The sequence below is a fragment of the Oncorhynchus kisutch genome, linkage group LG1 (assembly GCF_002021735.2).
Source record: "Oncorhynchus kisutch isolate 150728-3 linkage group LG1, Okis_V2, whole genome shotgun sequence".
NCBI lineage: Eukaryota > Metazoa > Chordata > Actinopteri > Salmoniformes > Salmonidae > Oncorhynchus > Oncorhynchus kisutch.
This window is the reverse complement of record NC_034174.2, coordinates 53767506-53788451: the sequence shown is the minus strand read 5'-3', so window position 1 is coordinate 53788451 and position 20946 is coordinate 53767506. Positions and strand designations below refer to the sequence as shown.

Genomic DNA, 20946 nt, shown 5'->3' with positions numbered 1-20946 from the left:
AATTTACATCATTATTGTGTAGGTGTCACAGTTTATTCCCAATTCGTGCATAAATAAAAACATATTTTAATGATAGATTTTCAAGTTTAGTAATACCGTTTATTAATATAGTATGTTTGGTATAAACATTACAGCTTCGATTCAGATTCAGAACCTACGGAACAGCAAGAGGAACTGTCCCTCCCTACGTTCAGACTATGCTCAAACCCTACATTCCAACCCGAGCACTCCGTTCTGCCACCTCAGGTCTCTTGGCCATCAAAACCCCTACGGGAGGGCAGCGCCCTCTCAGCTCAGTCCAAGCTCTTCTCTGTTCTGGCACCCCAATGGTGGAACCAGCTTCCCCCTGAAGCTAGGACAGCAGAATCCCTGCCCATCTTCCTGAAGACATCGGAAACCCTACCTCTTCAAATCTGAAATAATCCTCCTCCTCATCTCTAAAATAAGAAATAAAAACCTGAACCAGTAGATGCACTTGACCCCTCCCCCCCGTAACTACTTTATTGAGGAAAAGTGTACTTTCTATGCCTGTGATATGTAGTTGTCCCACTTAGCTATCTTAATATGAATGCAGTAACTGTAAGTCGCTCTGGATAAGAGCATCTGCTAAATGACAAAAAATGTAAAATGTAGAACAGGCAGACTAATGTAATATGACTAGAATAATCTAACTGTGGATGCAGTATGCTCTCCAAACCTAGACTATAAGAAGCTCATCTCGCTGTAGCCGTTTTGGCAATCTTATATGGCATGTACAAAGACCCGACCAATCCCTTTGATGAGCTTTGTGTGGAAAAGGTAGAAAATGAAACTGATGATCCTCATAATATTTAATTAAAGTCCCGATGGGCATACAAGCCTGCTGAAAAAGAAAGAAACTACTCATCGTATTTTGTTGGCTCTGTACTCTCCTGAATGGTCCTTGAGTAGCCAACCACAAGGATGTGCAAATGTATTTTGGTTTCATTGGAGTGCAGCATTAAATATTAATTATAATGTTTTTTCTCCAGCAAGGGCTGAAGCCGCAGACATGTTTGGGGACAAAGGTGCAGTAGGGAAACAAGCACATTGGCTAAATGCATCATTATTTTCATCGTCCTCTGAATCTGGCTCACAGTTTCCCACTTGAAAATGCTAATGTGAAGCCATAACCTGATGTCAAATGCAACTGGCAATATCCCCATGGGCCACAGTGTTAGGGCGCCACTAAAAAAGTATTGCAGATGGACTCCCCATTCAATTATGTATTCCCCTTTTTTCTCACTCTCCCTACCAGGTACTCTATTGACCAGAGTACGGACCAGGAGCAGATCTTCCACATTGATCCAGTTTCGGGTGCCATCACGCTGGGCAATATTCTGGACCGAGAGACGGCTGGCTGGCACAACATTACTGTGATGGCAGTGGAAGCAGGTAAATGCTACAGTACTATAAATAATGTTGTATTGCATGGTATGCATTGAAATACATGACATATCATAAGCCTTATATAACTAAGCAATAAAGCCTAAGGAAGTGTGGCGATATAAATATATGGCCAATATAACACGCCGAAGGGCTGTTCTTAGGCAAGACACAACACAGAGTGCCTGGATACAACACTTAGACGTGGTATATTGGCCATATAGCACAAACACTTGAGGTGCCTTATTGCTATTATAAACTTACCAACATAATTTGAACAATAAACAATAATTTTTGCGTCATACCTGTGGTATATTTAAGCAATAAGGCCTGATGGGGTGTGGTATATGGCCAATATACCACGGCTAAGGGCTGTTCTTGTTGCGGAGTGCCTGGATACAGCACTTAGCCGTGGTATATTGTGCATATACAACAAAGCCCCGAGGTGCCTTATTGCTATTATATACTGGTTTCCAAATGAGAAATGCTCATTTCCAGGCACGTAAATACATTTGTGCACGCAATTTGAGAGAAATAAGCTTTTTGTGTAAATGGCACATTTCTGGGATCTTTTATTTCAGCACATGAAACATGGGACCAACACTTTACATGTTTTGTTTATATTTTTGTTCAGTATAGAATTTTAGCAACCAGTAAATGGCGAAGCATTTCTGCATAGTGCACCTATAAGAAAAGGATGCATAAAAATAACGCACATAGAATAGATCTACCGTTTCTAAAACATGCTTTCACTGAGAATGACAGATCAATAACTCACATTTCTATGTGAATTTGGTCAGTTGCCCAAAAAGTTACATATTGCATCTGCAATTGTAAAAACATAGCCCTAACTGTATGTTATAGAAATACAGTGCCTTGCGAAAGTATTCGGCCCCCTTGAACTTTGCGACCTTTTGCCACGTTTCAGGCTTCAAACATAAAGATATAAAACTGTATTTTTTTGTGAAGAATCAACAACAAGTGGGACACAATCATGAAGTGGAACGACATTTATTGGATATTTCAAACTTTTTTAACAAATCAAAAACTGAAAAATTGGGCGTGCAAAATTATTCCGCCCCCTTAAGTTAATACTTTGTAGCGCCACCTTTTGCACAACACTTAGACGTGGTATATTGGCCATATAGCACAAACACTTGAGGTGCCTTATTGCTATTATAAACTTACCAACATAATTTGAACAATAAACAATAATTTTTGCATCATACCTGTGGTATATTTAAGCAATAAGGCCTGATGGGGTGTGGTATATGGCCAATATACCACGGCTAAGGGCTGTTCTTGTTGCGGAGTGCCTGGATACAGCACTTAGCCGTGGTATATTGTGCATATACAACAAAGCCCCGAGGTGCCTTATTGCTATTATATACTGGTTTCCAATGTAATTAGATCATTAAAAATAAATGCTTTGTCATACCCGTGGTATACGGTCTAATATACCACGGCTGTCAGCCAATCAGCATTCAGGGCTCTAACCACCCAGTTTATAATGTCTGATATACAATAGCTTTCAGACAATCAGCATCCAGAACCCAAACTACCCCATTTATAAGATATTGTAAACGCTCATACAGTACATGCTTCTAACACGTTTTTAAAGCATTTTACCTGGATGTTTTAAGTAAAGTGTTTTTCAGAATCGTTAATAAGCCTTTGATGGAGAGGCTGACACAGGGCCATGATACATAACACTGTCATGAGAATGACATAGCATATGTCATAACAGTTTATAACACCCATCCCAGCCCCTATAATAACTGACATAATTACAAGCCTGAAGCTTCTTTGTTTTCTTTTTTCAAATATCAATGGGCCTAACGTGATGTGATTATTATGATATTGATATGGAATCACAGTTGGCGGACAAATATCAGCGTCCAACCAAGCTGTCACATAATCCAACATGAAAGCAGAACACCTGTAATGTTGTTTTGTCTCGCCTAATACTTTTTCATTCGCAAAGAAAATGAAGAATGTAATAACCTGACTGTGGAGTAGCTGGTGACAAGCTATTCTTGTGCTTTGAATACAATCCCAAAATCACATCTGTCGAAGATTAGAAAAAGTACTGAGTGAATGCCCGTCCCTCCTTAGTTTAGTTCTTAGGGGAGCAAAGAGGAGGGACGGGCATTCACTCAGTACTTTTTCTAATCTTCGACAGATGTGATTTTGGGATTGTATTCAAAGCACAAGAGATTGCATTCTGCATCTGGCTAGTAATACCTACCTGTCCGCACAGGCACAGGATGAAAGAAAGTATTACAGCACAACAACACTGAATTCTACATCTCTTGGTATTTGTGTTTCCCCCTTAAAGTTGCAACATGCCGAATTCGGTCCGCAATCTCCTGGTTGTTAAAATTTCCAATAGTTGGCCTAATTTCAGTGTACGTGACAAAACAAGCAATGTGTAGCGTAGAGAATCATTGTACCATCTAAACCGCTGTGAAATATATTTCCAATAACCAAAAATATTGTATTTTCAGCTGTTTGAAGCTGGTGTACAAAACCCAAAGTAAAAGACTGAAAAACTAAACTTAAAGCTACAATATGTAACTTCTTGGATGACTCGACCAAATTCACATAGAGGTGTGATTTATAGATCTGTCATTCTCATTGAAAGCTTGTCCTCTATTTCTATGCTTTGTCTTCTTAAGTTTAGTTTTTGCGTCTTTTGCTTTTGCTTTTGTACACCAGCTTCAAACAGCTGGAAATACAATATTTCTGGTTATGGAAAATGTACTGTATTTCAGTTTTCTCACAAACTGAAACTAGGCAAACTATTATACATAACAAAAATATAAAAGCAACATGTAACAATTTTAACATTTACTGAATTGAAGGAAATCGGGCCTTAATCTATGGATTTCACATGACAGGGCAGGGGTGCAGACATGGGTGGGCCTAGGAGGGCATAGGCTGGGAAGCCAGGGCCAGCCAATCAGAATAAGTTTTCCCCACAAAAGGGCTTTATTACAGACAGAAATACTCCTCAGTTTAATCAGCTGTCCAGGTGGCGGGTCACAGATGATCCCACAGGTGAAGAAGCTGGATATGGAGGTCCTGGGCTGGCGTGGTTACACGTGGTCTGCGGTTGTGAGGCTGGTTGGATGTACTGCCAAATTCTCTAAAGCGAAGTTGGAGGTGGCTTATGGTAAAGAAATGAACATGAAATTCCTGCAGTCAAAATGTCAATTGCACTCTCCCTCAAAACTTAGTGGCATTGTGTTGTATGACAAAACTGCACATTTTAGAGTGGCCTTTTATTGTCCCCAGCACAAGGTGCACCTTTGTAATGATCATTCTGTTTAATCAGCTTCTTGATATGCCACACCTATCAGGTGCATGGATTATCTTAGCAAATGAGAAATGCTCATTTCCAGGCACGTAAATACATTTGTGCACGCAATTTGAGAGAAATAAGCTTTTTGTGTAAATGGCACATTTCTGGGATCTTTTATTTCAGCACATGAAACATGGGACCAACACTTTACATGTTTTGTTTATATTTTTGTTCAGTATAGAATTTTAGCAACCAGTAAATGGCGAAGCATTTCTGCATAGTGCACCTATAAGAAAAGGATGCATAAAAATAACGCACATAGAATAGATCTACCGTTTCTAAAACATGCTTACACTGAGAATGACAGATCAATAACTCACATTTCTATGTGAATTTGGTCAGTTGCCCAAAAAGTTACATATTGCATCTGCAATTGTAAAAACATAGCCCTAACTGTATGTTATAGAAATACAGTGCCTTGCGAAAGTATTCGGCCCCCTTGAACTTTGCGACCTTTTGCCACGTTTCAGGCTTCAAACATAAAGATATAAAACTGTATTTTTTTGTGAAGAATCAACAACAAGTGGGACACAATCATGAAGTGGAACGACATTTATTGGATATTTCAAACTTTTTTAACAAATCAAAAACTGAAAAATTGGGCGTGCAAAATTATTCCGCCCCCTTAAGTTAATACTTTGTAGCGCCACCTTTTGCTGCGATTACAGCTGTAAGTCGCTTGGGGTATGTCTCTATCAGTTTTGCACATCGAGAGACTGACATTTTTTCCCATTCCTCCTTGCAAAACAGCTCGAGCTCAGTGAGGTTGGATGGAGAGCATTTGTGAACAGCAGTTTTCAGTTCTTTCCACAGATTCTCGATTGGATTCAGGTCTGGACTTTGACTTGGCCATTCTAACACCTGGATATGTTTATTTTTGAACCATTCCATTGTAGATTTTGCTTTATGTTTTGGATCATTGTCTTGTTGGAAGACACATCTCCGTCCCAGTCTCAGGTCTTTTGCAGAATCCATCAGGTTTTCTTCCAGAATGGTCCTGTATTTGGCTCCATCCATCTTCCCATCAATTTTAACCATCTTCCCTGTCCCTGCTGAAGAAAAGCAGGCCCAAACCATGATGCTGCCACCACCATGTTTGACAGTGGGGATGGTGTGTTCAGGGTGATGAGCTGTGTTGCTTTTACGCCAAACATAGCGTTTTGCATTGTTGCCAAAAAGTTCAATTTTGGTTTCATCTGACCAGAGCGCCTTCTTCCACATGTTTGGTGTGTCTCCCAGGTGGCTTGTGGCAAACTATAAACGACACTTTTTATGGATATCTTTAAGAAATGGCTTTCTTCTTGCCACTCTTCCATAAAGGCCAGATTTGTGCAATATACGACTGATTGTTGTCCTATGGACAGAGTCTCCCACCTCAGCTGTAGATCTCTGCAGTTCATCCAGAGTGATCATGGGCCTCTTGGCTGCATCTCTGATCAGTCTTCTCCTTGTATGAGCTGAAAGTTTAGAGGGACGGCCAGTGCTTGGTAGATTTGCAGTGGTCTGATACTCCTTCCATTTCAATATTATCGCTTGCACAGTGCTCCTTGGGATGTTTAAAGCTTGGGAAATCTTTTTGTTTCCAAATCCGGCTTTAAACTTCTTCACAACAGTATCTCGGACCTGCCTGGTGTGTTCCTTGTTCTTGATGATGCTCTCTGCACTTTTAACGGACCTCTGAGACTATCACAGTGCAGGTGCATTTATACGGAGACTTGATTACACACAGGTGGATTGTATTTATCATCATTAGTCATTTAGGTCAACATTGGATCATTCAGAGATCCTCACTGAACTTCTGGAGAGAGTTTGCTGCACTGAAAGTAAAGGGGCTGAATAATTTTGCACGCCCAATTTTTCAGTTTTTGATTTGTTAAAAAAGTTTGAAATATCCAATAAATGTCATTCCACTTCATGATTGTGTCCCACTTGTTGTTGATTCTTCACAAAAAAATACAGTTTTATATCTTTATGTTTGAAGCCTGAAATGTGGCAAAAGGTCGCAAAGTTCAAGGGGGCCGAATACTTTCGCAAGGCACTGTATATGTATGAATGGAATTATTCATAGTAGTTTGGGATTATGCTTATTTAAGTGCTCTACGCGACACACTTGTTTGCCTTTTTAAGCAAACACACATACACACACACTTTTACATTCATTATATGCTGCTGCTACTCTGTTCTTTATTTTACTTTTGGTATTATCTATCCTGATGTCTAGTCACTTTAACCTGCCTTCATGTAAACTCAGCAAAAAAAGAAACGTCCCTTTTCAGGACCCTGTCTTACAAAGATATTTTGTACATATCCAAATAACTTCACAGATATTCATTGTAAAGGGTTTAAACACTGTTTCCCATGCTTGTTCAATGAACCATAAACAATTCACGAACATGCACCTGTGGAACAGTCATTAAGACACTAACAGTTTACGGTAGGCAGACGGTAGGTCACAGTTATGAAAATGTAGGACACTAAAGAGGCCTTTCTACTGACTCTGAAAAACACCAAAAGAAAGATGCCCACGGTCCCTGCTCATCTGCGTGAACGTGCCTTAGGCATGCTGCAAGGAGGCATGAGGGCTGCAGATATGGCCAGGGCAATAAATTGCAATGTCCGTACAGTGAGACGCCTAAGACAGCGCTACAGGGAGACAGGACGGACAGCTGATCGTCCTCAAAGTAGCAGACCATGTGTAACACCTACACAGGATCGGTACATCCAAACATCACACTTGCGGGACAGGTACAGGATGGCAACAACAACTGCCCGAGTTACACCAGGAAAGCACAATCCCTCCATCAGTGTTCAGACTGTCCGCAATAGGCTGAGAGAGGCTGGACAGAGGGCTTGTAGGCTTATTGTAAAGCAGGTCCTCACCAGACATCACAGGCAACAACGTCGCCTATGGGCACAAACCCACCATCGCTGGACCAGACAGGACTGGCAAAAAGTGCTCTTCATTGACGAGTCGTGGTTTTATCTCACCAGGGGTGATGATCGATTCGCGTTTATCGTGGAAGGAATGAGCGTTACACTGAGGCCTGTACTCTGGAGTGAGATCGATTTGGAGGTCGGAATTCGGGAGTCTTTCAGTATCTACTTGGAGCTGTATTTCTCAAGACAAATTGTTTGCTTTTGTGCTCTTCCTCTTTGTGCATTATGTCATAGGCACATTTTTTATGTTAATTGACCATTCAAGGGTGTGAGACAGTCATTTCAACCCATAGCAAGCATAAACACAGGGCCCTTCCTTGCATCTCCCAAAAAAAAGCCCAGACAAACAAAGTCGATGTTTGATTTCATCAGATATTCTATCCAAATGTTTCTTATCACCAGTTGCTCATCCAGTCCCGAAGACACTGAGAAGTTTTGCGCAACTTGGTTTTATGACTCTTCGATGAATTACCATTGGAGTGGCAAAAGGTTGAATTGAATGAGGCCAATTTAAGGTTACAGTAAAATAACATGACCTCATTATTCCCCAACTCCATTATTGACCTTAACCCTTTGACGCGTACAATCACATATTTGTTGTCATTGTTAAGTGGTTCCTGCAGCGTACGATCTCATATACGTGATTGGAACAGTAGCAACAGAATGTATGATGCAACAAACAAGTCTAAACACCATTGTTGTCTGAAACAGCATCTAAATATTTTTTTGTACTGATGAAAACAGAAGGTCTTAAACTGTATTCCTCAATTGTACCTTTTATTGTAAAAGATACATGTGAACTTCATCATCCAAGCATCACACATCCACAGCCAAACTCATTCCATAAACCAGTCTAAATAACAGGTTAGTGACCTAAAAGCTAAACTAGTTTACAATGTACCACATCTCTGGTGAGACTAATGGTGAGACTAAAGAGACTAATGTAATGCTGTTTAGAAAATAAATGCATGTCAGCTAAGCTAACAGCAGCTAAATTCTTTATGATGGCAGCCATGTTTGTTTAAGTGTGACAAGTGAAAACACCCTAATCCCAGAATGCCATTCACTAAAAAATACAAGTAAACAAAGTCAGAGATGGCTTCGCTCATTGCCTGAAAAATATTAACTTTGTTTAGACACTTTTCAGCATATTACAAATCATTGATGTACTTGTTACAGTGTATACAAGAACCGGAGCACATGTTGACAAGTCGTTTACCGTTTTTGACAAATCACAAAGCAAATAAAATGTTTAACCTCACAGATCATCACATCAAATACTAGCCTACTACCAAGCCTAACCATAGCACAAAAGCTAAACAGGGCTGAAATGATTTTAGGGGGGTTTGTAAGTCTGTGGGGGGTAGAAATGGGGGAAGGTATCGTGGGGGGATATAATATATAATATACTACTATGATGGGTAATTTATCAATAAATCAACAAACACAAGAGAAGGTTATATAAAATATATAAATAAAAATAACCTCCTTTGAAAGGGGGATCTGAGCTGGCAACCCTGAGGTACCAAAGTTACGATCTGATACCGCAATCAAGACAACTGGGAACTCGAAGGAATTATTTTTTTTGAATGGTCCTTCAATTCAGAATTCCAACTCGGGAACTCGGGCCTCTTTCTAAAACTCAGACTTTCTGACCTGAAGATCATTGACGTCACAGTTGTCTTGAAAGCACCATAAGTCAGTCGAGTGAACTGACCTTTGTGATTTTTTTTATTTCACCTTTATTTAACCAGGTAGGCTAGTTGAGAACAAGTTCTCATTTGCAACTGCGACCTGGCCAAGATAAAGCATAGCAGTGTGAACAGACAACACAGAGTTACACATGGAGTAAACAATTAACAAGTCAATAACACAGTAGAAAAAAAGAGAGTCTATATACATTGTGTGCAAAAGGCATGAGGAGGTAGGCAGGTAATTATAATTTTGCAGATTAACACTGGAGTGATAAATGATCAGATGGTCATGTACAGGTAGAGATAAGAAAAGTAAATAAATATAAACAGTATGGGGATGAGGTAGGTAAAATTGGGTGGGATATTTACCGATAGACTATGTACAGCTGCAGCGATCGGTTAGCTGCTCAGATAGCAGATGTTTGAAGTTGGTGAGGGAGATAAAAGTCTCCAACTTCAGCAATTTTTGCAATTCGTTCCAGTCACAGGCAGCAGAGAACTGGAATGAAAGGCGGCCAAATGAGGTGTTGGCTTTAGGGATGATCAGTGAGATACACCTGCTGGAGCGTGTGCTACGGGTGGGTGTTGCCATCGTGACCAGTGAACTGAGATAAGGTGGAGCTTTACCTAGCATGGACTTGTAGATGACCTGGAGCCAGTGGGTCTGGCGACGAATATGTAGCGAGGGCCAGCCGACTAGAGCATACAGGTCGCAGTGGTGGGTGGTATAAGGTGCTTTAGTAACAAAACGGATGGTACTGTGATAAACTGCATCCAGTTTGCTGAGTAGAGTATTGGAAGCTATTTTGTAGATGACATCGCCGAAGTCGAGGATCGGTAGGATAGTCAGTTTTACTAGGGTAAGTTTGGCGGCGTGAGTGAGGGAGGCTTTGTTGCGGAATAGAAAGCCGATTCTAGGTTTGATTTTAGATTGGAGATGTTTGATATGAGTCTGGAAGGAGAGTTTACAGTCTAGCCAGACACCTAGGTACTTATAGATGTCCACATATTCTAGGTCGGAACCATCCAGGGTGGTGATGCTAGTCGGGCGTGCGGGTGCAGGCAGCGAACGGTTGAAAAGCATGCATTTGGTTTTACTAGCGTTTAAGAGCAGTTGGAGGCCACGGAAGGAGTGTTGTATGGCATTGAAGCTCGTTTGGAGGTTAGATAGCACAGTGTCCGGGCCGGAAGTATACAGAATGGTGCCGTCTGCATAGAGGTGGATCAGGGAATCGCCCGCAGCAAGAGCAACATCATTGATATATACAGAGAAAAGAGTCGGCCAGAGAATTGAACCCTGTGGCACCCCCATAGAGACTGCCAGAGGACCGGACAGCATGGCCTCCGATTTGACACACTGAACTCTGTCTGCAAAGTAGTTGGTGAACCAGGCAAGGCAGTCATCCGAAAAACCGAGGCTACTGAGTCTGCCGATAAGAATATGGTGATTGACAGAGTCGAAAGCCTTGGCAAGGTCGATGAAGACGGCTGCACAGTACTGTCTTTTATCGATGGCGGTTATGATGTCGTTTAGTACCTTGAGCGTGGCTGAGGTGCATCCGTGACCGGCTCGGAAACCAGATTGCACAGCGGAGAAGGTACGGTGGGATTCGAGATGGTCAGTGACCTGTTTGTTGACTTGGCTTTCGAAGACCTTAGATAGGCAGGGCAGGATGGATATAGGTCTGTAACAGTTTGGGTCCAGGGTGTCTCCCCCTTTGAGGAGGGGGATGACTGCGGCAGCTTTCCAATCCTTGGGGATCTCAGACGATATGAAAGAGAGGTTGAACAGGCTGGTAAAAGGGGTTGCGACAATGGCGGCGGATAGTTTCAGAAATAGAGGGTCCAGATTGTCAAGCCCAGCTGATTTGTACGGGTCCAGGTTTTGCAGCTCTTTCAGAACATCTGCTATCTGGATTTGGGTAAAGGAGAACCTGGAGAGGCTTGGGCGAGTAGCTGCGGGGGGGGGGGGGGGGGGGGGGGGAGCTGTTGGCAGAGGTTGGAGTAGCCAGGAGGAAGAAATGGCCAGCCGTTGAGAAATGCTTGTTGAAGTTTTCGATAATCATGGATTTATCGGTGGTGACCGTGTTACCTAGCCTCAGTGCAGTGGACAGCTGGGAGGAGGTGCTATTGTTCTCCATGGACTTCACAGTGTCCCAGAACTTTTTAGAGTATTTGAAGAAGCTGGCCTTTGCTTTCCTGACTGACTGCGTGTCTTGGTTCCTGACTTCCCTGAACAGTTGCATATCGTGGGGACTATTCGATGCTATTGCAGTCCACCACAAGATGTTTTTGTGATGGTCGAGGGCAGTCAGGTCTGGAGTGAACCAAGGGCTATATCTGTTCTGCATTTTTTGAACAGAGCGTGCTTATCTAAAATGGTGCGGAAGTTACTTTTAAAGAATGACCAGGCATTCACAACTGACGGGATGAGGTCAATATCCTTCCAGCATTCCCGGGCCAGGTCGATTAGAAAGGCCTGCTCACAGAAGTGTTTTAGGGAGCGTTTGACAGTGATGAGGGGTGGTCGTTTGACTGCGGATCCGTAGCGGATACAGGTGATGAGGCAGTGATCGCTGAGATCACAGATTTAGGGTTGTACCTGGTGGGTTCCTTGATGATTGGTGTGAGATTGAGGGCATCTAGCTTAGATTGTATGACTGCCGGGGTGTTAAGCATATCCCAGTTTAGGTCACCTAACAGAACAAACTCTGAAGCTAGATGGGGGGCGATCAATTCACAAATGGTGTCCAGGGCACAGCTGGGAGCTGAGGGGGGTCGGTAGCAGGCGGCAACAGTGAGAGACTTATTTCTGGAGAGAGTAATTTTTTAAATGAGTAGTTCGAACTGTTTGGGTATGGACATTATGTAGTATGACATTACTTTGCAGGCTATCTCTGCAGTAGACTTCAACTCCTCCCCCTTTGGCAGTTCTATCTTGACGGAAAATGTTATAGTTGGGTATGGAAATCTCAGAATTTTTGGTGGCCTTCCTGAGCCAGGATTCAGACACGGCAAGGACATCAGGGTTAGCAGAGTGTGCTAAAGCAGTGAGTAAAACAAACTTAGGGAGGAGGCTTCTGATGTTGACATGCATGAAGCCAAGGTTTTTTCGATCACAGAAGTCAACAAATGAGGGTGCCCGGGGACATGCAGGGCCTGGGTTTACCTCCACATCACCCGCGGAACAGAGGAGGAGTAGTATGAGGGTGCGGCTAAAGGCTATCAAAACTGGTCGCCTAGAGCGTTGGGGACAAAGAATGAAAGGAGCAGATTTCTGGGCATGGTAGAATATATTCAGGGCATAATGCACAGACAGGGGTATGGTGGGGTGCGGGTACAGCGGAGGTAATCCCAGGCAATGGGTGATGATAAGAGAGGTTGTATCTCTGGACATGCTGGTTGTAATGGGTGAGGTCACCGCATGTGTGGGAGGTGAGACAAAGGAGGTATCAGGGGTATGAAGAGTGGAACTAGGGGCTCCATTGTAAACTAAAACAATGATAACTAACCTGAACAACAGTATACAAGGCATATTGACATTTGAGAGAGACATACAGCGAGGCATACAGTATTCATAGGTGTTGATTGGGATAGCTAGCTAAAACAGTAGGTGAGACAACAACAGTTAATCAGCTAGCACAACAACAGCAGGTAAAATGGCGTTGACTAGGCAGAGAGGGTCGGATTACATCTTTGGTCTGACAGACGCTAACTTGACAAAAAGAATGCATTGTATGATGTCAACAACACATAGCCAGGAAATAGCTTAGCATTAGCTCATCATAATCAGAACAACATTATAGTATTTTACACTCATCATATGTGTCCATTACAATCCTTGCAAGTATCGGAATTCATGATTTGTCACCAGTACTTGAAAACATGTGAATAAAACAGTAAATACATTATGATCCATACATACATATGGTGTGCTACAGCAGAAACAGGTTATACAGAAAGTAAGCTACTTACTTTGATAGGAACGCACACATGTCCAAAGTCCAATTTGTAAGACAAACAGCCATGAAGGCAATGCAAGTGCCAGCCAGAAAATGTGGTGGGGGAAAATGTTTGTGTAAGGCCTGTTCTGACTAGAGATGCGCAATGTCTTCATATTTGATCTGGGTAAACACCCGGGAAGTGCTTGGGCTCACGTTGAAGAGAGAAGTTTGTCCGTTCAGTAAAGTCTCCAACATAAATTGTTTGCAAGAGTGAAATGGGATACTTATTATGCGAATTAACGTGGAGGCGGAACACACCTCAATTCAAATTGTTGTTAGAAAATAGAAAAGAATTTGAAATTGACAAGTTGAAGTTGAAGCTGAAACATAGCCTATTGATAATTAGCAGGCAGCTTGCCTTGGTTATAGGGCAGCATGGGTAACTAACTGTCCTGTTGTGTAACATTCACATTTTGGAACAGTGAGAGTATTCTGACATCACACGCATGAAAAAACTCATGCAGGGGCGACGGTTAGAGATAGCTGGAACTCATGTGTGAAAATGTTAATGCCCTGTGATTGCTTCATCAGCACTGTTGATTTCTGCCTTGATGAAATGAGGTCCATGGTAGGTCATCATGTTGCATGGGTGATTGACCCTGATTAGTAATGAGCAAGGCCAGAAAAACCTAACTCATAATATTTTTAACTATTATTTCTCCATGTCAGAGGAAGTCATACCACATTCTCTACATATCAGAGTTAGCGAATATACAGTGTGTCAACTAAATTGTTTGCATTCACATGTGCTTAATTATTTTCATTAAAACACGTATAAACTCAGAACCTCCGACATCCAAAACAGTTTATAACCGGAGTGTTAAATATGAGTTGGAAACTCGGGTAGCATCGTTGCATCCTCTGTTTCCAAGTTGGATATTTCAGAGTTTCTTAGTTCCAACTTGTGCATGAATGCATCATAAAGGCGGCTCCTCTGCAGTACATGTAGTCCTTCCCTCGATGGGAGACTGAGGACCTGAGTAGTAGTGTCATGAGCAGCCTTTTGCATCTTCTGCAGACTCCTGACAGACCTGCTTTCGGTGCAGAATCCTATCAGAGTAGGAAGACTGACACATCATTTCAGAAACCTGTGATATTGAGCATATCACATTGCAAAACTGTATTTTTCGAGACAGGTAAATGGAAAAAATAATATTCCCACCCTTAGGGTTAAAAGATACCAGAGTACAAAATACTTTTTACAGCTTAGGTTTCACATTTCCCCTGACCTGGTGCAGACTGCTTCCTCACACGGAAATATCTTTAAAAAGTTGCAACCGTAGAAAATTAATAGAAATTAGACAGATAGTGACATTTTTATCTAATCGTATAGAACACACTTGTGGTAGCCTGTGTAACAGTTAAAATGAGAAAGGAAATTATACAAAAGAGGAAATTATTGTTGGATTCATTTAGTAATGGTGTGCAGTTTCTAGGAAATTTCAGACAGATGATGCACCGTACATCAGATGTGCATCAGAGCCACTGACCTGTGTCTGTGACTGTTTAATCTATGTGATTGTATTATCCATAATGTCCTTATCAAGAATAGCTTTTAGGGATATTTAGAACTTTCGAAATGACTTACAATTTATTGTATTTATGATGAATATATCATGTCAGCCATTTGTATATAATGGACTGTATATAGCGCTGGATTTGGATTTACATCCAAATGCACAAGATCTTTACATTGTTCAGAGGAAACTCACCTCATCCACTACCATGTCTAACAATATTGAGTAAGGCTGAAATCCAGAGGTGGGACCAAGTCACTATTATTTGAGTCACAAGTCAGAAGGTACGAATCTCAAGTCGAGTCACAAGTAGAACGGGCCGAGTCTCAAGTCAATTCCAAGTTGTGTATCTGTATAAACCCATTAGAACTTGGCTATATGTTTGTACATATTTTTTCATTTTACCTTTATTTTACCAGGTAGGCCAGTTGAGAACAAGTTCTCATTTACAACTGCGACCTGGGCAAGATTAAGCAAAGCAGTGCAACAAAAACAACAACATGTAAACAAACATACAGTCAATAGAAAAAAAATCGATGGACAGTATGTGCAAATGTGGAAGAGTAGGGGGGTAAAGGCAATAAATTGGCCAGATGCGAAATAATTACAATTTAGCATTAACACTGGAGTGATAGATGTGCAGATGATGATGTGTAAGTAGAGGTTCTATCTGCAATCCAAGCACAAGTCTTAACAAATACAGATGGACCAATCAGAATACATCTTTGCCATCTCCCTCTACGTATGGTCTAGGCTAGTCTAGCCAGCAATAATTGCACGCAAGCGAAAACTTCCATGTCAGAAATATTTCAGTGAATTATGTTGTCACTTCATTGTTCAGTGATGACAATAAGTTGTCTGATGATCATAATGCATTTCTTAACCTATCTGTGCACAGAACCCGTTAGTGATCATACAGTGATCGCTACTTAAATAGTCATATTAAACATTCATGAAAATACAAGTGTCTCACATGTTTCGAAAGCCTAGAATCTTGCTAATCCAACTGCGTTGTCAGATTTAAAAAAGGACGATGCGATTATCTGAGGATAGAGCCCCATAAAAAAACAACTATTTCAACCAGCACAGGCGTAACAAAATCACAAACTGCAATAAAATAAATCGTTTACCTATGACGATCTTCCTCTGTTTGCAATCCCAATGCTCATTGTTACACAATGAATGGTCTTTTGTTTGATAAAATCCATTTTTATAGCCTAACACGAAACATTTTGTGAACCGCTAGTGTCGTGAATTTCGTCTCATTGCATTTTCGACGACACATTTGAGGTATATACAAACACAAAACATGACTTTTCCAGTCATGTTTGGTTTCATTGCAATCAACTGGTTTGTTTAAAACACAACCAGATTTGAAAAAATCTGTAATTCTCCCCTGAAATAAGGCACTTTTCCCTGGTAGGCCGTCATTGTAAATACGAGTTTGTTCTTAACTGACTTGCCTGGTTAAATAAAAAAAATACCAGAGTAAATTATCTATTGATTCTGTCTCTTCGCAGCAAAATCTACAGAGCTGAGACTGAAATTATGCATTCTGTTGGTGGCATTGATTTTATATAATACTTTAAATTTTTAAATCTTAATTGAATCAAGCATAGTTTTTTGTACCATGTGCCATGGAATTGGTACATCGAAAATCCTTCCCATTTATTTTGCAACCTGTATGGTGCAGAGGTCAACATTTTTGTCCTCAAATGAAACTGGTATATTTTTCTATTCATGCCAGTTCCTTTCAGCCAATTTGTATCTTTAATATATGTCAGGCAAACAAATTCCCAACCTTCTCTCTTTTCCACTTGCCTCCTCCATTTTTGTGGTAGTACTGCAATCAGTTGGTTGTTAGTTTAGATTGAGCAGATATTTACATATATTTTTGATAGCTGCATATGTGACATAACTCCTCTGTTTCTATTTCTAATATCATTAATAAATATAATATCATTTTAAAATATTTTTTCCATAAAGAATGTTTTTTTATTAATCAGTATATTTGAGTTTAACCATAACATTTGTTGTAATATTTGTTCTATCTTTTCTGGAGGATAAAACTGAAATTGTAACCAGCTTTGTATGGCTTGTTTAAGAAAGGGCGATACTTGAAACAAAATTTTGTTTTCAATTAGTCGGAAATTAGAAGTTTTGGAACAAAGGATGAACCTTTCTTAATAATCTACTGGAGAAACATGTTGGGTTTAAATATAACTTATGTATGAGTGAAGCTTTTAGTGAGAGGTTTAAAGCTTTAATATTTAATAATAATTTTAGCCCCCTAAACTCATATTCATTAAATAAATAGGCATGTGGCTTCTTCCTTGCTGAGCGTCCTTTCAGATTATGTCTATATACGACTTGTTTTTCTGTGGATATAGATACGTTTGTACTTGTTTCCTACCGCATCTTCACAAGGTTCTTTGCTGTTGTTCTGGGATTGATTTGCACCTTTCGCACCAAGTACGTTAATCTCTAGGAGACAGAACGCGTCTCCTTCCTGAGCGGTATGATGGATGCGTGGTCCCATCGAGTTTACAGATGTACAGATGAATGTACCTTCAGGCATTTGGAAATTGCTCCCAGGGATGAACTAGACTTGTGGAGGTCTTGGCTGATTTCTTTTGATTTTGCCATGATGTCAAGCAAAGAGGCACTGAGTTTGAAGGTAGGCCTTGAAATACATCCATGGGTACACCTCCAATTGACTCAAATGATGTCGATTAGCCTATCAGAAGCTTCTAAAGCCATGACTGTTTAAAGGCACAGTCAACTTTGTGTATGTAAACTTCTGACCCACTGGAATTGTGATACAGTGAAATAATCTGTCTGTAAACAATTGTTGGAAAAATGAGTTGTGTCAAGTAGATGTCCTAACCGACTTGCCAAAACTATTGTTTGTTAACAAGAAATGTGTGGAGAGGTTGAACAACTAGTTATAATGACTCCAACCTAAGTGTATGTAAACTTCCGACCTCAACTGTATCTCTATATAAAGTGGCTTGCGAAAGTAATCACCCCTTTTTGCATTTTTCCTATTTTGTTGCCTTTCAACCAGGAATTAAAATATATGTTTTGGGGGTTGTATCATTTGACTTACACAACATGCTTTGAAGATGCTAAACATTTTTTTTTATTGTGAAACAAACAAGAAATACGTTTTTTTTTACTGAAAACTTGTGCGTGCATAACTATTCACCCCCCCCCCCCCTCAATACTTTGTAGAGCCACCTTTTGCAGCAATTACATCTGTAAGTCTCTTGGAGTATGTCTCTATAAGCTTGGCACATCTAGCCACTGGGATTTTTGCTAATCTGCTCCAGCTCCTTCAAGTTGGATGGTTTCAGCTGGTGTACAGCAATCTTTAAGTCATACCACAGATTCTCAACTGGATTGAGGTCTGGTCTTTGACTAGGCCATTCCAAGACATTTACATTTTTCCACTTAAACCACTCAAGTGTTGCTTTAGCAGTATGCTTAGTGTCATTGTCCTGCTGGAAGGTGAACCTCCATCCCAGTCTCAAATCTCTGGAAGACTGAAACAGGTTTCCCTCAAGAATTTCCCTGTATTTAGCACCATCCATCATTCCTTCAATTCTGACCAGTTTCCCAGTCCCTGCCGATGAAAAACATCCCCACAGCATGATGCTGCCACCACCATGCTTCACTGTGGGGATGTTGTTCTCGGGGCGATGAGAGGTATTGGGTTTGCGCCAGACATAGCATTTTCCTTGATGGCCAAAAAGCTCAATTTTAGTCTCAACCTTACCAGAGTACCTTCTTCCTTATGTTTGGGGAGTCTCCCAAATGCCTTTTGGCAAACACCAAACATTTTTGCTTTTTTATGGACACTCTTCCGTAAAGCCCAGCTCTGTGGAGTGTACGGCTTAACCTCTTGAAGCTAGGGGGCACTATTTTTATGTTTGGAAAAATAATGTTCCCAAAGTAAACGGCATATTTCTCAGGACCAGATGCTAGAATATGCATATAATTGACAGCTTAGGATAGAAAACACTCTAAAGTTTCCAAAACTGTAAAAAATATTGTGATATTGCAGGCGAAAGCCTGAGAAAAATCCAATCACGAAGTGACTTTTATTTTGAAACCTCTGTGTTCCTATGCATCCCTATTGACCATTGAAAGGGATATCCCTAAGGTGTCTACAGCCTTTAGACATAGTCTCAGGCCTTTATTTTGAAGAATGAGCGTGAACGACCACATTACGTAAGTGGTCAGGTGGGGGCTCTCAGAGTGATTTTGTCGCAAAAGAGAGAGGTGGCCATTGTTCCTCCCGGTCCAAGTGAAAAGCCAACTGTCCCGATTGATATATTATCGAAGAGATACTTGAAAAACACCTTGAGGATTGATTATAAAAAACGTTTGCCATGTTTCTGTCTGTTACGGCGTTCTAGTTGTGATGAAGGAGAGTCGGACCAAACTGCAGCGTGTCGATTGCGATCCATGTTTATTTAAACAAACGTAAACACAACTAAACACGAACACTATAAAACAATAAACGAAAACCCGAAAACAGCCTATACTTGTGCAAACTAACAGAGAGTACACATAGATACTCTCTGTTAGTTAGGACAATCACCCACGAAATACAAAGTGAAACTCAGGCTACCTCAGGCTCAGGCTACCTAAATACGGTTCCCAATCGAGAATCACCTGACTCAGATTGAGAACCGCCTCAGGCAGCCAAGCCTATACAAGACACACCCCTAATCAACCACAAATCCCAATTCCTACAAAAACCCCAATAGGACAATACAATAACCCCATGTCACACCCTGGCCTGAACAAATAATAAAGATAAACACAAAATACTTTGACCAGGGCGTGACAGAACCCCCCTCCTAAGGTACGGACTCCCGAACGCACCTCAAAACAATAGGGAGGGTCCGGGTGGGCGTCTGTCCATGGTGGCGGCTCCGGCGCGGGACGAGGACCCCACTCAGTCAATGTCTTAATCCCCTCTCCCTTCGTCCCTGGATAGTCCACCCTCTCCGCCGACCATGGCCTAGTAGTCCTCACCCAGAAACCCACTGGACTGAGGAGTAGATCGGGACTGAGGGGAAGCTCGGGAGTGAGAGAAAGCTCGGGAGTGAGAGAAAGCTCGGGAGTGGGAGTGAGAGAAAGCTCGGGAGTGAGAGAAAGCTCAGGAGTGAGAGGAAGCTCAGGAGTGAGAGGAAGCTCAGGAGTGAGAGGAAGCTCAGGCAGGTAGGTAGATCTACCAGATCCTGGCTGGTTGGCAGATCCTGGCCGACTGGCGGATCCTGGCCGACTGGCAGATCTGGAAGAGTCTGGCTGACTGGCAGATCTGGAAGAGTCTGGCAGATCTGGAAGAGTCTGGCTGACTTGGCTGACTAGCAGATCTGGAAGAGTCTGGCTGACTGGCAGATCTGGAAGAGTCTGGCTGACTGGCAGATCTGGAAGAGTCTGGCTGACTGGCAGATGTGGAAGAGTCTGGCTGACTGGCAGATCTGGAAGAGTCTGGCTGACTGGCAGATCTGGAAGAGTCTGGCTGACTGGCGGATCTGGAAGAGTCTGGCTGACTGGCAGATCCTGGCCGACTGGCAGCTCCTTGCAGACTGACAGCTCCTTGCAGACTGGCAGCTCCTTGCAGACTGACAGATCGGGCTGCTTCATGCAGACTGACACCTCTGGCTGCTCCATGCAGACTGACAGCTCTGGCTGCTCCATGCAGACTGACAGCTCTGGCAGCTCCATGCAGACTGACAGCTCTGGCTGCTCCATGCAGGCTGGCAGCTCTGGCTTCTCCATGCAGGCTGGCAGCTCCAGCTGCTCCATGCAGACTGACAGCTTTGGCTGCTCCATGCAGGCTGACAGCTCTGGTGGCTTCTTACAGACTGACAGCTCTGGCTGCTCCATATAGGCTGGCAGCTCTGGCTTCTCCATGCAGGCTGGCAGCTCCAGCTGCTACCTGCAGGCTGGCAGCTCCAGCTGCTCCCTGCAGGCTGGCAGCTCTGTCTGCGCTGAACAGGCGGGAGACT

The 20946-nt window shown here is 41.9% G+C and overlaps 1 protein-coding gene across 2 annotated transcripts in view; it reads left to right on the top strand.

Annotated features, from left to right (window-relative positions):
- LOC109891299 (cadherin-22) overlaps positions 1–20946 on the top strand; it is a 121940-nt gene that overhangs the window by 52470 nt on the left and 48524 nt on the right. For both annotated transcript variants that reach the window (XM_020483733.2, XM_031827054.1), the window contains one exon: positions 1277–1413. In XM_020483733.2, the coding sequence (XP_020339322.1) occupies positions 1277–1413 (137 nt within the window). The remainder of the gene's footprint in view (positions 1–1276; positions 1414–20946) is intronic.